This window comes from Ursus arctos, unplaced genomic scaffold (assembly GCF_023065955.2).
Source record: "Ursus arctos isolate Adak ecotype North America unplaced genomic scaffold, UrsArc2.0 scaffold_19, whole genome shotgun sequence".
Lineage (NCBI taxonomy): Eukaryota > Metazoa > Chordata > Mammalia > Carnivora > Ursidae > Ursus > Ursus arctos.
The window spans coordinates 43,845,937-43,865,068 of record NW_026622863.1 but is presented as its reverse complement, the minus strand read 5'-3'; the positions used below and the strand labels follow the sequence as shown (position 1 = coordinate 43,865,068).

General features: G+C 55.7%; 1 protein-coding gene across 1 annotated transcript in view; it reads right to left on the bottom strand.

The window, feature by feature from the left end:
• Positions 1 to 19,132, bottom strand: part of RYR1 (ryanodine receptor 1) — a 108,369-nt gene that overhangs the window by 30,173 nt on the left and 59,064 nt on the right. The window contains exons 65-86 of the mRNA XM_048223677.2: positions 18,411 to 18,541; positions 17,867 to 18,199; positions 16,737 to 16,977; positions 15,382 to 15,469; positions 15,201 to 15,293; positions 13,315 to 13,485; positions 11,748 to 11,807; positions 11,345 to 11,482; positions 10,694 to 10,806; positions 10,420 to 10,516; positions 10,060 to 10,166; positions 8,838 to 8,889; positions 8,638 to 8,706; positions 6,517 to 6,616; positions 6,167 to 6,246; positions 5,999 to 6,075; positions 5,387 to 5,460; positions 4,721 to 4,738; positions 3,535 to 3,615; positions 1,526 to 1,614; positions 1,304 to 1,432; positions 1,087 to 1,191 (exon numbers count right to left, since the gene is read on the bottom strand). Coding sequence (XP_048079634.1) covers positions 1,087 to 1,191; positions 1,304 to 1,432; positions 1,526 to 1,614; positions 3,535 to 3,615; positions 4,721 to 4,738; positions 5,387 to 5,460; positions 5,999 to 6,075; positions 6,167 to 6,246; positions 6,517 to 6,616; positions 8,638 to 8,706; positions 8,838 to 8,889; positions 10,060 to 10,166; positions 10,420 to 10,516; positions 10,694 to 10,806; positions 11,345 to 11,482; positions 11,748 to 11,807; positions 13,315 to 13,485; positions 15,201 to 15,293; positions 15,382 to 15,469; positions 16,737 to 16,977; positions 17,867 to 18,199; positions 18,411 to 18,541 — 2,446 coding nt within the window. The remainder of the gene's footprint in view (positions 1 to 1,086; positions 1,192 to 1,303; positions 1,433 to 1,525; positions 1,615 to 3,534; positions 3,616 to 4,720; positions 4,739 to 5,386; positions 5,461 to 5,998; positions 6,076 to 6,166; positions 6,247 to 6,516; positions 6,617 to 8,637; positions 8,707 to 8,837; positions 8,890 to 10,059; positions 10,167 to 10,419; positions 10,517 to 10,693; positions 10,807 to 11,344; positions 11,483 to 11,747; positions 11,808 to 13,314; positions 13,486 to 15,200; positions 15,294 to 15,381; positions 15,470 to 16,736; positions 16,978 to 17,866; positions 18,200 to 18,410; positions 18,542 to 19,132) is intronic.

Genomic DNA, 19,132 nt, shown 5'->3' with positions numbered 1-19,132 from the left:
TGCTCTCTGGAGCAGTTAGTGGGGTGCATAGAACCCTGGGGCACCATTTTTCCAGCCTGTGTGAGAGGCTGCTTGAGAATGAAGCCAGAGAGAAGACAGACTTTCTGCTGACATCACTCTAGGCCCTGGATCTCTGATGTGAACTGATAAATTATTTTTCTCGCCTTAAGCCACCACTTTGCATTGGATTTCCAGCCCGTGCAACCTAGCCCTAGGCCTTGGCTGATGAATTAACAGGGCAGGATTTGGAACTCTACACTAAAACACCAATATTCTCTAGACGCTGGTTAGGGTCTACTGGGTCTCAGAGGGCCATTCCCTGCTTGTCTGAACCTCTGTAAGATCACATCAACAACACAACTTCCAAGTTCAACTCCTTGCAAAGAGTCAGATGACACCAGACAGGATTTCTGCCAGCCCCTGTGGCACCTTTGAGTAACTAGAGAAAGGCTCCCCTTCCTCCAGACGCTTCCTGCTGGGAAATTAGAATACAGTAGACAGAATAGTGCCATCTGCTGGAAAGCTGTGGCATTTATGACGTTCAGGATGTGGATGGTGCAGCCTTGAATACGTTTACCAGACAGAAGCAGAGCAAACGGACAAGGTGTTCATGAGACGCTGACCAGGCTGCAAAGGGGCGGGGGCTGCTAGGGAAAGGGGAGCACAGGATTCTAGAAACGGGAGAAGGACTCGACAGGGACCTTACATCATGGATGCCCGAGATGGGCGTCATCTGCCGCAGGCAGAATAAAGAAACAAAACACTCTTTCAGTCCCAGCCCCTGATCTAGAACGCTGCCCCCTTTCTATCCCCAGGGGTGTCAGAATAGGAGAGGACCTCTTTGGAGAGACAAGAACACCAACCAATCATAGAGGAACTCCTGACTGGCGGGGGCGGGGCCTGCACATCAGACCAATGGAAGTGTGGCAGAGGAGGAGGCGGGGTCATGCAGAGAGCCAATCCGGAAGGACGATGGATTTGGCCACCCTGAGGGAACTCGTCTGGAACATGCCGGGAGGACTTGGGTGCGAAACTGCCTTGGAAATGGGCTACCGGAAACAGCTCGCTGAACAGAGGGGCCCGAACCTGAGCGAGCTTCATCATCATGTGGGCAAACACGTGCAGGAATCCCACCACGGCGTCCCAGAGGCGGCTGTGCGCCAGGCTCTGCTGGTTCCCGGTGCAGGGGCCCTGGGGGCAGAGGGCTGCAGTGAGCACCGGGAGGGCGCGGAGGTCTGGGGAGGTTGGGGGGGGGGGGGCGGGGGACAGGGCGCCTCACCCCGCCCCAGCGGGCGGGCCCTACCTGGATGTACTCGGTGAGGCTGTTGAACACCTGTTTAGCGACCGACATAGCCTTGGAAAAGTTCCTCTTGCCCTGCTCCTCAATGACATCCTTGCCGGAGTAGTACCAGTAGAAGTCGCTGATGGACTCCTGGGGGGCCGACAGGGTGTGAAGGGGTGCTGGGCCAACCAGGGCCCCGCAGCCCCCGAGCCGGGTCACACCTGGATGGCCTCACGTCCTCACCTGCAGCCGCAGAAGGTAGTCCACCGTGCAGATGATGATGTTAATGGTGGTTGTGTTCCCTGTTTGTGTCCGTAGGTAGTTTTGGAAATCTAGGGAGATGAAAAGTCATACATTCATCGAGAGTCTACAGTGTGCAGTCAGTGTTTGTTGAGTGCCTGTTGGATGCCAAAGGCATAAATCGTCATCGTTAGTTTATGTAGTCTTTATCGAGTACCTACTGTGTGTCAGAGGAAGGGGAAGATCCTTTATTCATTTATGCAGTAATCACTTACTGAGGGCCTACTACATGCCAAATATGGTGGAGGGTCAGTCATTTAGTCATTCATTTTTTCCCCCCAAAATTTGTTTCTTGACCACCTACAGTGTAGCAGGGGAAAATGGAGATTCAGTCTTCCATTTGTTTCCAAAAATTTCTATTGAATGCCTACTATGTGATGCGGGAGATGAAAGATTGGTTATTTATTCATTCGTTTATCCAACAAATACTTATTGAGCACCTGCCCAAAGCCGGAAGCGATAAGCATCTGTCATTTCTTTTGTTCATTTATTTAATATATATTTATTGAGCATATACTATATGCTAATGTGAGATGAAGATTGGCCATTTACTCTTTGGTACTACAAGTTTATTGAGCATTTACTACACCTAAATGGGTACATATACAGCTCCCCTCTCCTGTAAAGAGCCCTGTCAACTGAGAACATGGCCATGAACGTGTATAATAGACAAACCTTTTGTCCGTTTTGAATGGTACCAAATACTCAAGACATGCAAAGTGTCTGAGATTTGAAAACTATTTCAAATATTTATGTGATTGGGCTGGTTAATGAACCTACAAATTTATGCAGAGGACTGGATTGCAAATTTGGTAGGAGAGAGGAATTCCACCCGTTAGAACATTCTCGTTTCCAAGAAATCAGAGATCTAGGGAATAAAATTCATTGAAAACCCCAAAGACTGATTCCACCCTAGTTACAATTAAAGAGAGAAAACCCTCGTCCTGTGGCATGATGGTATTTCACAAACCTTGAAGAAGAACCAGTTGTGGCTATTAGAGTGTTTGAGAATGTAAAGCAACGGATCATGCTTTATCCACTAACAGAGGAGTGAAGATGAAACAGAGGAGAGTGTAAAGAAATTTACAGGTGAGTTTACTGTAACGAACACCAGCCAAATGGGATGCAGATTCTGTGGAAGTTAGATTTATGATTACTCCTGTCCTTGTGACGAAGGTTAGTTTCTGGGCAGTCTGTGGTTTCACAATCACCTGCTATGTGTGATAACCACAACCGTGAGACTGTGCATATTTGTTATAGGAAACGGCCTTGGGTAGAATGTTTGTCGTACAGAATTCTGACTGTCCCTTCCACGCTGGGGGCTACCTGTGCCGCACAGGGTTATATGTTCTCATTAGTGATGTGTTTCCTTAGCTTGCTGGGCCATCCTTGATCGCCGAAACAGCCTACACCAGAACAAAAGTTGGGGGAAACTCTTGTTTAAGTTGGGAAGGAATCTGTAAGGCCTTCCTCCTGGCAAAGTATTTTTTAAGCAAAATTAAGACGTGATTCTAATACATTCATTTTAAAACGCTGTGTGATTTCCTGACCCCCTCTGCAGAACCAAAGTATGGAAAGCTACCACATTCACTCAACTTTGGCCTGCTGCTGCTAAACGCCTGTGGGGAATACTGGCATGTGGCTAGGTGCTCCTTCGCTGCTCACATGGATCTGGGGGCAAACTGGTTTTCAGGACTTTGGACTGGCCAGAAGCGCAAGTGAAGCAAAGTGGCTAGAGTGCAGAAACTCGAGAGGGATTTAGGAAGGTGGGTGGACAGGGCTTGATAATGGCTGAAAAGGAAGGATGATGGACAATCGGGTCAAGGGTGGGTGGTGAGACCACCACCGATAAGGGGTGAGGGGCCAGGAGATGAGCTCAGGCAACCCTTGCAGACTGACCCCAAACTTTGGCCTCTTCTTCACCTACCCTTTCACCCACCCCTCCTCCTCACCATTATTGTGCCCCTCGCAGAGCAATTGTAGGAATCGGAACAGGTCTTGGGTGAATTCATCATCTGCCATGACCTTCTCTCCTGGTGGGGGAGGGGGGAGAGGGGGACAGGGCCCAGAAGGGGTCAGACAAGCCAGGACAGAGCACACGCATGCACACGGCCCTTGCACACTGCACACGCATGCACAAAGCACGGGTGCGCAGGGAGGCGCAGCCACCACTTCAAAGAGCTGTGAGGGCCATGGGCATCCACGACACCGGGGAGACAGGGCTTCAGAGTCAGAAGCAGATGAAGACCTGAGCGGCCCTGAGTCATGAAGCTGGGGCCCCAAGTGTCTTTCTAAACATCAGTGCCCCTCTGACGTCACCACTTGGATGACGTCTGGGAATGTCTGCCAACCCAGCAGAGGTTCAGGTGGCTGGTATCTCCCTTAGCCCCCATCCAGGGCCTCAGGTGCGCGGGGTTAATGGATTAAGGGGATTGGAGTCACTTTCACGCAAAGGCTCTGAGCAGGACGGGATTGGGCAGGGAGTGGGATCGACAGCCAGCCAATTGGCTCAGATGCCTTGAAAGCAGCCAATCCAGGAGATGCAGGGGGAAGGCGTGTAAACATGGGCCAGTCCGAGTGGGCATCTGAAAGAAGCCAATCACCGCGGGATCTGGGGGAGGGAAGAAAGAGAGAGAGGGAGGCTAGACAGGAATGGGCCAACCAGAGCAGGCGCAGAGGAGGCAGGCACACCAATCAGAGTGGATGCTGGGGGCAACCAATCCGGTTGGCGGATGGGAACCGCAGACTTGGCCAATCTGGGGTCGCGGGCACGCAGAGAGCAGGGTAGGTAGGAGTGGGGATTACCCCACCCCGGGACTGCGAATCTGGGTCCGGAAGTCTGAGAACATCTAGCTGGAAAAGGATCCTTGCTATCTTCTCTAGCTTCTGTTTTACACGTGGGGAAACAGGCTTATAGAAGGTAAGAGACTTGGTCACAGTCTCCAGTTGTTGTTCGTGGCTAATCTGGGACCCGAATCTTGGTCTCCTGCTCCAGACTTTCTGCGGACATGGCGCCTCACTGAAGGGTTCCTCCCTCCCTGGAAGGCCCAGATCCTCAGCGCCCAGGTGGAGGGGGCGGTTGGGGGTTAGAAGGGAGGGGTGCAGTAGCACAGCAAGGGGATGGGCTGGGGGAATTACCGTTCTGGCGGTTGATGACTGGGGCAGCCAACAGGATGGGAGGAGGAAGCAGGAGAAAAGAGGGAAAAAGAGAGACAGGAAGGAGACAGAGAGACAGACACAGAAAAACAGTGACACAGTCAGGGATGAAGACATCAACACGGAGAGAGGAACGACCACAGAGAATCAGAGCGATAAGGAGCCAGACAGAACCAAGCAAGGGTAGGAAACGGGGGTAAAAGCGGAGAGAGAGAGAAAGAAGAGGGAAGAGAAAGAGAGATGGACACGCAGAGGTGGAGAGGCAGGAGGCGAGGTTCAGGGCAGAAAAGTTAGACACGTCACAACACGGCAAAGAGGAGACGCAATGAACCCGGATTAGGGACATTAATGAGAACAGCAACCAGGGCGGGAGACTTGGGGCATGTGGAGGGCCGGGTCCGTGTGGTGATGGGGGGGGGGAACACAGGACGAAAGGACAGCCAGGGATGGGGACCCTGAGGAGGGAGACCCTGGAGGAATGTGGGGGCAGGACTGGGGACCACCACATGGGGGAGGGGCTGGGCTTGGGGATGGTCATAGGTGAGGGTGGGTGTCTTGGAGGAAGGGAGCTCTGGGCAATGTGGGCGAGGGGGCGATCCCGAAGGAAGAGGATGTCCCAGGGGACGGAAGCCCAAGAGAGGGCCTCACCAGTTCCATCTTCGTTCACCATGCCCAGCCCCTCTGCCTTGTTCTGTCTCTCGAAGGCGTTGAGATCCAGGACGCTGGGAGAAAGAAAGATGGGGGAAGATGGGCTAAGGCCTCTGCCCCACTCTTCCAGAGCCCTGCAGCACCCCCCCCCCCATATTGGGCAGAGAGCCACAGTAAACCATGCATGAGCTGAAATCAAGAAGAAGCAGAAACAGAATTGGGAGAAGCCACGTGGCAGGCGCTCGCAAGCAAGGTGGGGCTGAGATGAAGAGACACAAGCTGGATTCAGGAGGAAACAGAAACCCTCTGTTAGCAAAAGCTTCAGAGGGGAAAGGAAAGTCAGCTGGCAGAAGAGAACAAAGGCAGACAGCAGTAGTCACGTGAATGGGAGTCATCAGAGAGAGCCCCAATGCCCTGCTGCCTGAGGGCCCCCTGAATTCGCTACAACCTTCTGGTTTCAGCTGTCCATTCTTAGAGCCTCTTATTATTGCTATAATCGCCTCCCCGGTATTTGAGCTCCTTTGAGTAGGTCTCTGTTCCTGGAGGTGGGACCAGGGGCAGGGCCCCAGCCACACCAAATGGCTTAACTGCGAGATATCCACTAGCCCCTACCTGCACGTCTGCATCAGTGCCTGGATACTCTGGAAGAAGCCCACTTCCTTCTTGTCCTTCAGATAATCCAGCATTTTCTACAGAGGGGGCGGGAGGGGCAGGGGAAGTGGGAGTCACAGGGGAGCCTCCACCCCTCTTGGCCTCCTCCCAAGTCCCTTCTCCTGTTACCTGCTGCACGTCCGCATTGCCTCCATTGAGGATGGAGATGCCCAGCTTCAAGGTGGAGGACACCATGGCGCCCGTCTCTCCTGGAGGGGGTGGGGGTGGGGCACGAGACGGCTGGCTCAGTTTGGGAGCCGTGTTCTCCACCCACCAGCCAGCGGCCACCCCCGGGTATGTGGGAGAAGGGGGGTGGCACCGTGTGCCTGGAGGGAGGAAGAGGGAGAAATTGAAAGCGGGGGGGGGGGGGGGGGCGGATGTGCAAGGGATGGCGTGAGGCACAGGCGAGCAGGGTGGGAGAGTGTGCCGCGGGGTCCCCGGGAGATGGTGGGCTGGGGGCAGTGCCCGTGGGAAGGCACCTTTGCAGGCGCTGATCATCTGGAGCACCATCTCGGCGGCTCCCCGGTTGTGCAGCCGCGCCTGCTGATACAGGAGCCTCTGCTTCTCCATCTCTTTCTCCTGAGGCAGAGCCGGGCCCGCGGGGCCCAGTGAGTCCAGGCTCACCAGCCCAGCCTTCCCCCCTCACAGCCCCAGCCATCACCCCTACCCTCCCTGCTCCAGCCACATCCGCTGGCTCGTTCCTTTCGTTGGGAGCTCCCTCTATCCCCTGGTGCTGAAGTCCACCGTATGTCTCTTGCGCTCAGCGCGGGACCAGACATGAAACCATGAATCAATCTTAACCTGGGCCCGTGGACCTCCAAGGGGTCAAAAGATAACATCTAGGAGGTCGGGGCACCTGGGTGGCTCAGTCAGTGGAGCGTCTGCCTTCGGCTCAGGTCATGATCTCAGGGTCCTGGGATCGAGTCCCACATTGGGCTCCCTGCCTGCCACTCCCCCTGCATGTGTGCTCTCTCTCTGTCTCCCTCTGGCAAATAAATAAATAAAATCTTTTAAAAAAATAAAATAAAAAATCTTTTTAAAAAATCTAGGAGGTCTTGGGGAGCCTGGGTAGCGCAGTCGTTAAGCGTCTGCCTTCGGCTCAGGGTGTGATCCCGGCGTTCCGGGATCGAGTCCCACATCGGGCTCCTCCGCTGGGAGCCTGCTTCTTCCTCTCCCACTCCCCCCTGTGTTCCCTCTCTCGCGGGCTGTCTCTCTGTCACATAAATAAATAAAAAAAAATATTAAAAAAAAAATAAAAAATAAAAAATCTAGGAGGTCAGAGGTCTGTGAACTTGGGTAGGGAAAAAATTCTGTTTTTATGTTTACTGCCCTCTGACTGATACATAGCATTTCCTTCCATTACGGACGAGGCCATAAATCATAGCAATATTAGCAGAACCCATGGTGGGTTGCCGATAAGAAGCACGGATGTTTCTGTAGCACATTATGCTTGCGGCCATCTTGAAATACTGCTTATGTTCATCACTTCTACTCCTCAGTTACTACAACTACTGGACCCACTGTGAGATCGCAGCATTTGATGGATGAATAAAGAAGGGCAGCTATTACTGTAGTACGCGTTTTGTTAAGCGTGGAGCCTAGCACGGGGCTTGAACTCAACAACCCTGAGATCAAGACCTGAGCTGAGATCAAGAGTTGGACACTTAATTGACTCAGCCACCCAGGCGCCCCTGTAATTACAAATTTTTAAAATATTTTTATAACTGTTTCAATATGCTTGTTTCCTCCACTATGAATTCATTTTACACATTTAAAAACATGATTCTAAGAGGCGCGCATGGGTGGCTCAGTCAGTTAAGCGTCTGCCTTTGGCTCAGGTCATGATCCCACGGTCCTGGGATCGAGTCCCGCGTCAGGCTCTACCCTCAGCAGGAAGTCTGCTTCTCCCTCTCCCCCGACCCTCTCCTCCACACGTGCCCCCCCTCAAAAATAAATAAAATCTTTAAAAAACCCCACAAAAACATGATTCTAAGAGAGGCTTCACCAGATGCCAAAAAGGACCTAGGCACAAAAAAGGTTAAGAAACCTGGGGAAGTGTTTGCCGACTGCCTTAGTGATGAATGGATGGGTTAACTGCGTGTTTACCAGCTCTTTCTCACTGCCTGGCCTTTGCATATGCTGTTCCCCCTACCTGGAACACCTTTCTCCTTTTCTTCATCTGGCACACTGCTTTTATCCTCCTGCTCACACATCCCCTCCTCTGAGAAGCCCTCCCTGACACCACCCACCCCCCGAAGGCTGGGTCAAGCCCCTTGCTTTGGCTTCCATAGCCCCCTGAAGTTCCCCCGGTGTCCCCCTGAGCTTCTCTGGATTCCCCAGCCCCGACCCGCCTGCCTGTGCCTCCCCCATCCTGCCTTGCCCACTTTGCCTGAGCTTCCCTTTATCAGCATGTCATGAACACTCTTTACTGTTGCTGTCTGGTTGATATATGTGTCACAGTCATAGCTGTGTCCCCAACATCACCCAGTGCACGGCTGGGCCCACAGCACTACTGGGTGAACACAGGCTGAAGGGTACAGGGAATGACTGAAACCAGGCTGCCTTAGCCCTTTCCTCAGTGACCTCCTGACCCCACCTACCTCAAAGGAAACCTCCACTTCCTCCTCTTCAGCTTCGCCATTCTCCCCTCCCTCCTCCAGGTGGCAGCTCTGGGGATGGGGCATCAGTTAGGGACAAAGGCGAACAGAGGAGCTCCCCTAGCTCACCCCCAGCCCTCTCAGTAGACCAGCATTGCAGCCGGGGAGAAGGGAACCTGCCCTGGACGGGGGCAGGGCCTCACCTTTGCCATGATGTCGGCATACGCCATGTACAGGTAATCCTCGTCCAGTTTGCTGAGTAAGTAAGAAGGGGAGATGGTCAGGGCCCAGTGGGGAGGACCCCCATCCTATAACCACTTCCAGTTCCGCTTTGGAGAGCCGCCCCTCTCCATGCTCAGGCTGTGTGGTTGTGAGAGGGTCCACCGTCCATTGCCAGAGAGGGCGTGTGATCGAGGCTGAGCCAATCAGCACATTCAATCAGCGTGACCCCAGCAATATGGACGAAATGGTCCTCTGCTTCATGGGGGTCCACTGGAATTCATTGTGGGAGTTTTGCTGGAGCGATTGGTAGAGCTGCTCCCTTTCCACTGGGGTTGCTAAAATAGTGTGCTCCACACCTGGAGCCATCTGCCGTTGGCTTATTTGACAACTATGACCAACCACCCTCTTGGGTCTCCGTGATAATAGTAATAATAATAGTGTGGCCAACACCTGTTGAGTGTTCACCCTAGGTCAGTTCCTGTTCGTAGTGCTTTCTATAGGTCTTAACGAATTAATCCTCACAATAATCCCATTATTGTAAGACAGGATTAGACAGGCAGATCTATTACTAGCCTCATTTTACAGAAAAGTCAACTGAAGCACAAAGATCCTTCTGGGCCAAGCCACGCGGCTTGTGCTGTGATTCATGCCTGCATAATTGAACTCCAGAGCCCTGGCTTTCCAAAGGATGGAAAACAGGACCTCGGTGTCCCAGTCTCCCTTGTAGCTGGTTGTGGCCTGATGTCAGAATTCTGGCCCATGGGATCTGTGCAGAAGCCCGCCGAGGAGAGCGCCCTCTTTTGGATAAAAAGATCTTGATCTTGATTAGAGAAGGAAAAAAAACCTTTCTCCTTCTTTCTGCCTGGCCTGTAGTTCTGTCTGGAAGTTAAGCAATCCATCTTATCGAAAATTTGCTATAATATGTGCTTTTCTCCACATAATTTACTGATTTTGTTTGAGCAAGGCACTTTATCCAGCACAGCTTCGATCGATAGCACCTCTGATGCGAGCTCTTTGGAGGAGCTGGCTCGCGAAGCGCTCAGCCTACACAGTGGGACACATGGCCCTGTCCCGAAAGGGACGCTGAAGGATCAGCTGTGGGGCTCCCCTAGGACACAGAGGGCCCGTCTTGAGGAACAGGGAGGTTGCTGCGGGGGCTGGGAGGATGCAGATCCCTTCCCAGGCCGTAGGAAGGGTCCTCACCTCTTTTCAGTCAGGGCCGTGCGGCTGAAGTGCAGGACCAGCTGATGCAGGGGGTCAGGCTTCTTTTCCTCCACCTCCTCCTCCTCCTCCTCCTGCTCCCCAGCTTTCTGGGGGAGGGGTGGGGTTTGGGAAAGGGGTTTCTAGAATCCCCTCCTGTCTCCCCCTGCCATTGCCCTGCTGGGCTAGATCTTTTTTTCTGCCCCCACACGTTGCACCCCCCTTTGTCTCTGCCCAAGCCGGGGCCACCTTTCTGGTACCCCTCAGTGTGAAGGGCGACCCCCGGAAGCGTGCAGCCAGCAAGCTAGGCCCCCAGCCCTATCCAGCCCCGCCCTCTCCACTCCCAGGCAGGCCCCAGCTCACTGAAAGGTCGGCGATCATGCGGTCTTCAAAACTGTGGTCTTCAGTCAGGATCCACGCGGCCTTGTAGCTCTCCAGGAACATGTTACAGGCCCTGTGCCTGCAGGGGAGAGGTGTATGGCGTCCGGGAGACCGTCTCCCATCCCACGCCTCCTCTGTCCTCCCCCACATCTACCTTCCCCACCCAGACCCCATCGTGGTGGCGCCCCCTCCTCCCGCCTCCTCAGCTATCCTTTCTCCACCCCCCTCAAGCCTCCCTCTTCCCTGGGGGTCTTACGTGGGCAGGTTGTACAGGGGGGTCATGCGGAAACAGGCAACCACCGCCCTGCGGCGCTGCTTGGACAGGAGCTTGTGCCACACGGCCTTCTTGGATTTGTAGGGGTGCTCAATCTGGGGGGCGGCAATCTGTCAAGTCCCCAAACTCTGCCCCTGACCTGAGCCCCACTCCCAGGAGCGGGACGAAACTGCCCATCTTGTCCAGACCCAAGTTCAGGCCCGACTCACGGGGCTGGAGGAACACGCTGGCCGTACCAACAGAGTCGAGGTTCGGACCTAGGCCTTTCTTCCAGACCGAAGCGTCTTTCCTAGGCCCCGCCCACAGGTCCAGGGACATTATCCACGCCCGCCACTACCCCAAGACCCACCCACGGCCCTGCCCAGAGTCAAGCCGTCTTCACCAGACTCCGCGCTAGATACCAAATTCCGTCCCTGGCCCCGCCCCTAGGCCCAAGATTTAAGCACCAGGTCCTGCCCCAGATCCAAGTTTCCATTCTAAGTCTCCGGTTAAACTCCAGGCTCCGTCCAGGCCCCGCCCAGAGACCTGAGCGTCCTCCTGAGACCCCGTCCACAGACCCAGGCCCGCCCCTTGCCCCACCCAGAGACCCAAGCTTCGGCCACTCCCCGGTGAGACCCCTCCCGCCCCAGCCACCTGCTCCAGGTGGTAGAGCACCGCAGACACTTCCTGGACTCTGCGCACGATTTTCTCGGGGTCATCGGCGTCCTCCTCGCGGCCCGGGAGGCCCCGGTACAGGGCCATCTGCCAGCGCAAAGAAGGGGAGCCTTCAACCTGAGGGGAGGAAGGACAGGCAGCCGGCGTGAGTGTCCCTCCCCGGCCGGCTCCCTGCTCCCCAGCCGGCTCCTCTAAGGGCCCCTCCGTGCTCGAGGTGGGCTTCTCTGGCTGCCCCCGCCCCCTTTCGGTGCTGTGACGATTCAGCGGGTGAGTGAGTACAAGTGAAGGTCCCTCTTTCAATGCCTGGTACAGAGTAAGTGTACTTGGCTATCACAGTTGCTATTATCCTACGCCCCTTTCATTTGCAGATGAAGGCAGGTACCTTTCCCTGGAGGTGAAGGTTGTTTTGCAGATATTCCCGGACCTCCTCGTCTGTGTCTTTCTGGGGAGACATGGCCAAGCTGGGTCACTCTGATGGCCCGGCATCCTCCTTAACCCACATCCCTTTCCCTTCCAGGCCCATCCCCCCAGCAGCTGGTGTGTGTTGGGGGGGGGGTGAATTCTGGGAGAAACTGAAAGGGTCCAAATGTCCGGAATGGTCAGAAGGGAGTCCTAGAGGCCACAGATGCACCTTGAAGAGACAGTAAGGATTAGAGGGGCCTTGGAGAGTGAGAGGAGGTAGGGAGTGATGAGAGAATGTTCTCGAAGGTCAAATAAGGCCACCAGGGGATGATTGGGGGTCAGAGGAGAGTCAAAGTGGGGCTGGGAGACAGGCAGGGAGTTTGTGAAGATCAGAGAAGGTGAGGGGGTCATAAGGGAAACGGAGAGATCAGCAGAGGTCGTGGGGGATCAGGCAGATCAAGTCACCGGCGGGATTTCCACGGAGCCAAAGGAGGGGTCAATAGGGGGGATTCCTTAGAGCCCCAGAAGAGAGGGATCCTCAAAGACCAAGTTGAGGGGTCAGGGGGACCCTGGAGGGCTCTTTGGGTTCTTGGCAAGACTCAACAGGTCCTATGAGGAGCTTGAAGTCCCGAGGGAAGGAGTCTTTAGGGTTCCAGGAAAGGGGGTGTTTGTGATACCAGGGGGAGTCAGTGGTCTTCAAGGCCCCAGAGGGGTTAATAGTTTGTCAGGGAGCTTAGCACGGTCCTGAAGGATTCTTAGGATCCCTAAGGCTGACAAGGATGGGGTTGTTATCCCATACAAAGGGCAAGTGGGATCCTGGGAGACCTCCTTAGAGTCTCAGAGGGCTTGAGAGGGTTGGGGGAGGGTGGTGGGATCAACTGATCTCAGGAATCCTGATGCATCAGAGGCTTGGGTGTGGTTCTGGGGAAGGGGCCATTAGGATCCTGGGGGGCTACTTAGGATCACAGAGTGCTCACTGGAACCTGAGTCTTTGGGGGCTCTGTTGGGTATCAACAGAGTCCACAGGGTGGGGCCACCAGGGTCCGGAGGGAAAGAGATGATGAGCTGGAGAGCTCAGTGGGGCCCAGAGGTTCAGGGGAGAGCCAGTGGGATCATGGGGGATTCAATGGGTCCCAAGGAGTTTTGGGAGGTCCTGGTGGAGGACTCAGAGGAGTTTCAGGGGGCTCATGGTGTCTCGGTGGGGCCCTCAGGGTCCTAATAAGTTAGGCAGGGTCCGGGTGGGGGGCGGTGTTCAGTACGGCCCTTGAAGGCTCAATACGGTCCTTGGGTCCCAGAGGTCTTAATGATATTCCGAGTTTCAGTGGGGTTCCAGTTAGGGTCCTTAGGTCCCAGGGTTCTGGAAGTATCCTGAGAGGTGTCCTCAGCAACCTGGGGGAAGGCTCGGGACATCCTAGGGGAACCCATGAGTACTCAGGGTCCTGGAGAGGGCTCCCAGTGGGATCCTGGGGGTTCAGGAGGGGCCCAGGGGCTTGGTGGGGTGTGGGGTCAGGCGCTGGCAGGTTCCCATCACGGGGCGGTGCAGGCACCAGGGCATAGCGGTTCTTGGCCTGCGCGATGAGTTCCTGGTCCGTGGGTGCACACATGTTCAGGCCGATGGGCAGCATCTTCTTGAGCGTGGCCACAATCAGGGACGTCTGTACAGAGTACCGGTCCCCGCGGCGCTTCTTCTTGGTGCGCTCCTGGTCCGAGCCGCCTGACTGTGGGGACAGGGGGCTCAGCACCAGCCCAACTCCCAGCCTGGCCCCAGGCCCCGGCCCTGGCCCCTGACACTGTCTACCCTCCAGTCCACAGCTTGGGTGCCAGGCGTCCCCTCCCCCCTCTCAGGGCCCAGATCAGTTTCCACCCCAGACCTTGCTGATCTTTCACATCAGGCCTCCAGCCCTCACCCTTAGACCCTCACCCAAGCCTCTATCTAGCCCACATGCCCAACCTCTATCCCAAACCCTTCCAGATCTCCCCCAAATGCCAGGTCTTTTTCAACTTCTGGCAGTCTCTTCCAGAATCCCTTAATGACTTCAGTACCTCCCCTCCCCCACAACACGCACAACCCGACACTTTATATCCCAAGAGTGAGTTCCCAAGAAAAGAATGAAAGAAAGATGCAGAACCATAAAGAGCCTCAAGAGACAAAAGAAGTTGGAAGAAAAAGAGATACTGAGAGACGGAGACAGACAAAGAGACGGGGAGACAGAAGATGGAAGAGAGATCCAGAATGATCTGGAAGCAGAAACACGGGGCACAGAGTCCCACAGCCATGTTCTGGAGCCTTGGGTGCAGACCCGGGGCCAAGGCCACCCCAGTCATGCCAAAGAGAAGCCCCAGTGACAAGCTTTGACAAGCCCCAGTGACAAGCCCCAGTGACAAGCTTCTGGCCATATCCATCCTGGCTGGCAGTATGGAGCAGGGCCCACGTATGTGCCAAGACACTGCTGGGGCCGCACATGCAGCACCCCACTGGGTCCTCGCAGAGCCCTGGGGCAGGGGGCCACTGGCCAGATGCTGTTCGAGGCTCAAAAAATAAGACACTTGAATAAGGTCACACAGCCAACCGCCAAGAGTCAGGATCTGAACCCAAGTCTATCTGGTTCCAGAGCCCAAGCCTTAAACCCAACCATGCACGTGCCTGGCCCACCCTATTCCCATTCCCCGTGACCCCAGACCACAATGCTTTGAGGAAAGCTCAGAAGTGTTTTTGTTCTTTTTTTTTTAAACAAATTAAAAAAAAAAAGTTAAATTGCCAAAAGCTGAGCATTGGGAACTGAATGGATGGGGGCAGGGATGGGGGCAGAGAAAAAGGCTGGGGGCTGGGGGCTCGGAGCCAAGGATGAGGGGTGAGGAACGGGGGCAGGGAGATGCAGAAGCTGGGGCGAGGGGGAGGAGAGGGTATTAAGCCAAGAGGCATGCGGAAGGTCCCAGACATGGGGCTGACCTGTACATCTCCCGCCTGCTTCATCGGGTTGCAGACAGAGACAAGAAGGGTTACCCCGGTCCCTCAGAGAACCCCAGGCCCAGCTCCAAGTGGGCTCTACCCCAGCTCCCCTGCCCCAGCCCGAGATGCATCCCCTAGCTGGGCATTCCCAGACCCTGGGTCAGGGCGGGTGGGTTTGTTCTTTAGGACCCTGATGAGGGCAGTTCTGAGAAGTACAAAGGGAGAGGAGAGGGGGGATATGGGATAATGGGGATATGAGGAAAGACATGGGAGAGGAGGCCATGGGCTGGAGGAGATGGAGGAGGGGAAAGGTGGGAGAAGAGGGAAATGAGGAGAGAGTGGGGAGGAGGGAGATGGGGTGCAGTGACGGCTGCGGGGAATGTGTCCAGGACACGGCAGGCTGTATGGGTGAAGGGGTCAGGCGGGAAGGCCTGGAGGGTCCTCCCACCCTCCCTGCTATGTCCCCTCGAGCACAGCACCCACCTTGGCCATTTTGCTCTTGTTGTCAGCAGTCAGAAATGACATGTTGTTGATCTCATTCTGGACCACAAAGTTCTGCTCCTCGCGCTTAAAGTTCTGGTGGGGGAGGCGGTGTCGGGATCAGCCGCGGTGGCGAGCGAAGCGAGAGTCACGGCAAGGAGGGGCAGAGTGGGCGGGAACTCACGTGGGACTTGGACCAGTAGATGAAGATCTCACCCACCATCCTGAACAGTTCCTCGGCGCTGGGATTGGGCTCGGTCAGCCAGTGTGCCCTGGGTGGGCACGAAGGGGGCCGGTGAGGGATGGGGGCAGTGACCCCCAGGAGAGGATGCCTCACAGAGAGCTTGCAGGGGAGGGGACCATCCGATGGGAGGGATGGAGTTTTCTACGGTCATCTGGCCATTCGGATGATTTGAAAATCTTAACCATTCCTTTAAAAAAGGGATTCTTCTTTCTATCTCTACCTTTTTTATGGAAGCATAACATAAAGTGTCAACTCGATGGACCAGCACAAAGCGAACACACTTGCATAACCACCACCATTCAGTCGAGAAATAGAACATTTCCAGAACCCAGAAGTATCTTCGTGCCCCTCCCAGCCGCTCTTCTTTCCCTCCCCTTAGGTGACCCTCATCCTGAACATGAGTTATTTTTGTCTGTTCTTGAAGGTTACAGGAATAGACAATAGAATATGTACTCCGTTTTGAATGTTCCTGGCTTCTTTTAACCTGATATTTGTGAGATCCATCCATGTTTTATGTTTCAAGGGTTGGCTCATTTTTGTTGCCATGTAGTATTCCACTGTGTGAATGCACAGTTTACTTGCTCGAGCTCTTTGGCCCAAGAGCTGTTCCTCCTGGGCACCTACCCTATAGCAATACCCGCCTCCTGAGCACAATGATGGTTGTGCATGGATATATCCAGCATGTGCACCACTGCTTCCTACGTCTGCTCCCATGACAGACATAACTAATCAATCACAGCTCCTTTTCTTACAAAGCCCTGATGCAACTTTAAAATCTTCTCCACTGGAATGGAACTTGGAGTTTAAACATATTCACTATCCCCAGATTAGGCTGCCCCTGGGAGTTAATACTTGTTTAAATAGTGCTTCTGATTTTAGGGAGATGTCGGCAGTTGGTTGAACCAGGCTGGCCGGATCTGTACTGTCTCCCCTTCCTCTCAGTGATGGAGGAAGGCCTGACTGTTGGGCTCCCCTGTGCAAATCAGACAGCCCCATCCACCCAGGCCTGGAGACAGTGCTGGGAGTGGGGGGAAGGTGGGGCTCCTTACAGCTGACACGGTAGCCTCCCAGGGGCTCCGACTCAGCAGGTGTAAAGGAGCAAAAGGGGAGCAGACACCAGCGGGCTGGACTTTGTGGGCCAGAAGCAATGGTGGGGGGTGGTCAGAAGCCTGGGTGGGCTCAGGTGAGAATCGAAGAAAGTTAATAGTCACTCAAAAGATGGGGGGGTCAGCTGGGGTTCGGGGAAACGGGAGGCCAGGCTGACTGTGCACGGGGACAGCTGGGGACACGCTGACCTGTTGTTGTCCACGTAGCGGATGAGCAGCGGGTAGAGGGCGTACAGGTCCCTGCAGAGCACAGAGAACTCGTCCCTCACCAGGACCTCGCCCTCCTCGGCCTCGGCCTTGGCCTCCAGGCGCAGCTGCTCCTCCTCGGCCACCACCTTCCCTGCCCGCTTGCGCAGGCGCCCGATGGTGGGGATGAAGTGTGAATGCAGGAGCTCAGGCCGGGCCCGGCTCACGATGGGCTGGGCGAACACTGCAGGAGCAAATGGGGGATGTGGGGGACTTGCTGCCGGCCAGCCTCTAACTCCGGCCCTGACCTATGACCTTTGATCTCACTCCTGACCTCTGCTCCCAGCCCATGATTCCTGACCTGTACCTCTGACCCCGCAGCTCTCGTGGACTCAGCCTGACCCTGCCTTCTGACCTCAGCTTCTACCTCTGATCCCATTCCTGACCTCGGGCCCTGACCTCTGACACAGCCCCCCGTCCTTGGTCCCAACCATATCCCTTGACCTGAACCTGTGACCCCCAACCTGACAGAAGCCCCTGACCTCAACAACTGAATCATAACCTGACACCTTACCCTAGCCCATGACCTCTCACCCTAGTCTTTAACCTCTGACTTAGCCCAGACCCAGAACCCTACCTTACTACATGATTTCTGTGACCCCTAGTTTCTTACTCCAGTCTCTGACCTCTGACACTGGCCTCTGATCCCAGCCCCCAATCCCTAGATTGACCCAATTCCTGACACAGAACTTCTGAGCCACGGATCCCAGCCCTTTAAAGACTCATTTCTTGACCGCTGACCTACAACCTCATCCATATCAGGGACCCTGAGGCTTGACCTGGGTCTCTGACCCTTTGTATAAGGAACCCGTGCCTCTGACCAGCTCCTCACCTAGCCCAAGGCTCCAGAAATTCAGAATCCAGCCTGGAGGACTTCTAGGACCCATCCATCCACCCCAGACCCTATGAGCCTGAGATTCCGACCCCTTGCGATGACCCCTGGCCTTCTGACCCTGAGTAAACCTAGACTCCAACTCCTCCCAACTCCCAGGAAACCAGGGGCCCCGGGATCCCCCTCTCAGACCATCAGATCAAGGGCCCGGCGCTCAGGGGCCCGCTGCTCCCAGACCCACCAGCGAGCCGCTTCATCCACGTCGCCTCGTCAATGCCCAGGTTGTTGACGATGATTCGCAGGATATTGCCCAGCAGCGAGTTGAGGTGGTCCGAGGTGACAGCCGTGCAGGGCGGGGGGGCCCCAGCGGGCAGGGCAGGCGGGGGGGCCTCGGGCCCGCGTTCCCACCAGCGGGGCAGGTAACTGCACAGCATGGGTAGTGTGATCTCGATGACGTGCGGCATCTCCGTGTAGCGGGCCCCCGACTCAGCCAGCCCCCCGATGTCTGCCATGAGCCGCTCCAGCACCGGGATGTCAGGACACATCTCCTCCACGCTGTTGGGGAGCCCCAGGACTGGGGTGCGGGGAGGAGTCAGGGCATCCCCACCCAGCGCCTCCAGACCTCAGGGTCCACACCACAAACCGGGCTCCCCCCACAAGCTCTGGAGCACCCCCAACCTGGGGAATCCTCAGCCCTCCGAGCCCACGTTGGCCCACGCTGTCCCCAAACCCATGTGCGGGGGACAATGTAACGCCTGAAGCTGCCCTGGCCCCGCACCACTTACTGGCCCGTTCCCGGGGAGACTTGGTAGTGTACACCGAGCAGGCGTTGTACTCGTTCAGCTGGGGCTCCAGGAACGCCACCGGCATAGCTGCTGCCAGGCGAGCCAAGCACTCCCCTAGGGCCGGCCGCAACCTGGAAGAGGGGGCTACTCAACTCTCACAGCCCCCCTTTGCCTGCTCCTGGCTCCCAGCCTCTGTCTCCGCAGAAGGGCCTCTCCCCAGAACTCTCCCGAGCACGGCTGCCATCCACCGAGGGCACCGGTGCAGCCTTTTCCCTGGGCTTCCCCCCCCTTTTTTTTAAAGATTTTATTTATTTATTTGACACAGAGACAGCCAGTGAGAGAGACAGCCAGTGAGAGAGACAGCCAGTGAGAGAGAGACAAGCAGAGGGAGTGGGAGAGGAAGAACCAGGTTCCCAGCGGAGGAGCCTGATGTGGGGCTCGATCCCAGAATGCCGGGATCACGCCCTGAACCGAAGGCAGACGCTTAACGACTGAGCCACCCAGGTGCCCCTCCCTGGGCTTCCTAAGTGCCCTCTTGCTCCAAGGGGAGATCCTGGCTTAGGAGGGCCCACCCACATGGCCACCACCGGGGGCCCTCCCCGGTGCCCCCAGCTTGCTGTGGCTCCCATGTACCATCCCCAGGGCAAGCTCGTTCCCCTCCGTGGGGAGCACCTGCCATTCTGGGCAGTCACTGCCAGGTGGCCATCTGTCCACCCCCCCAC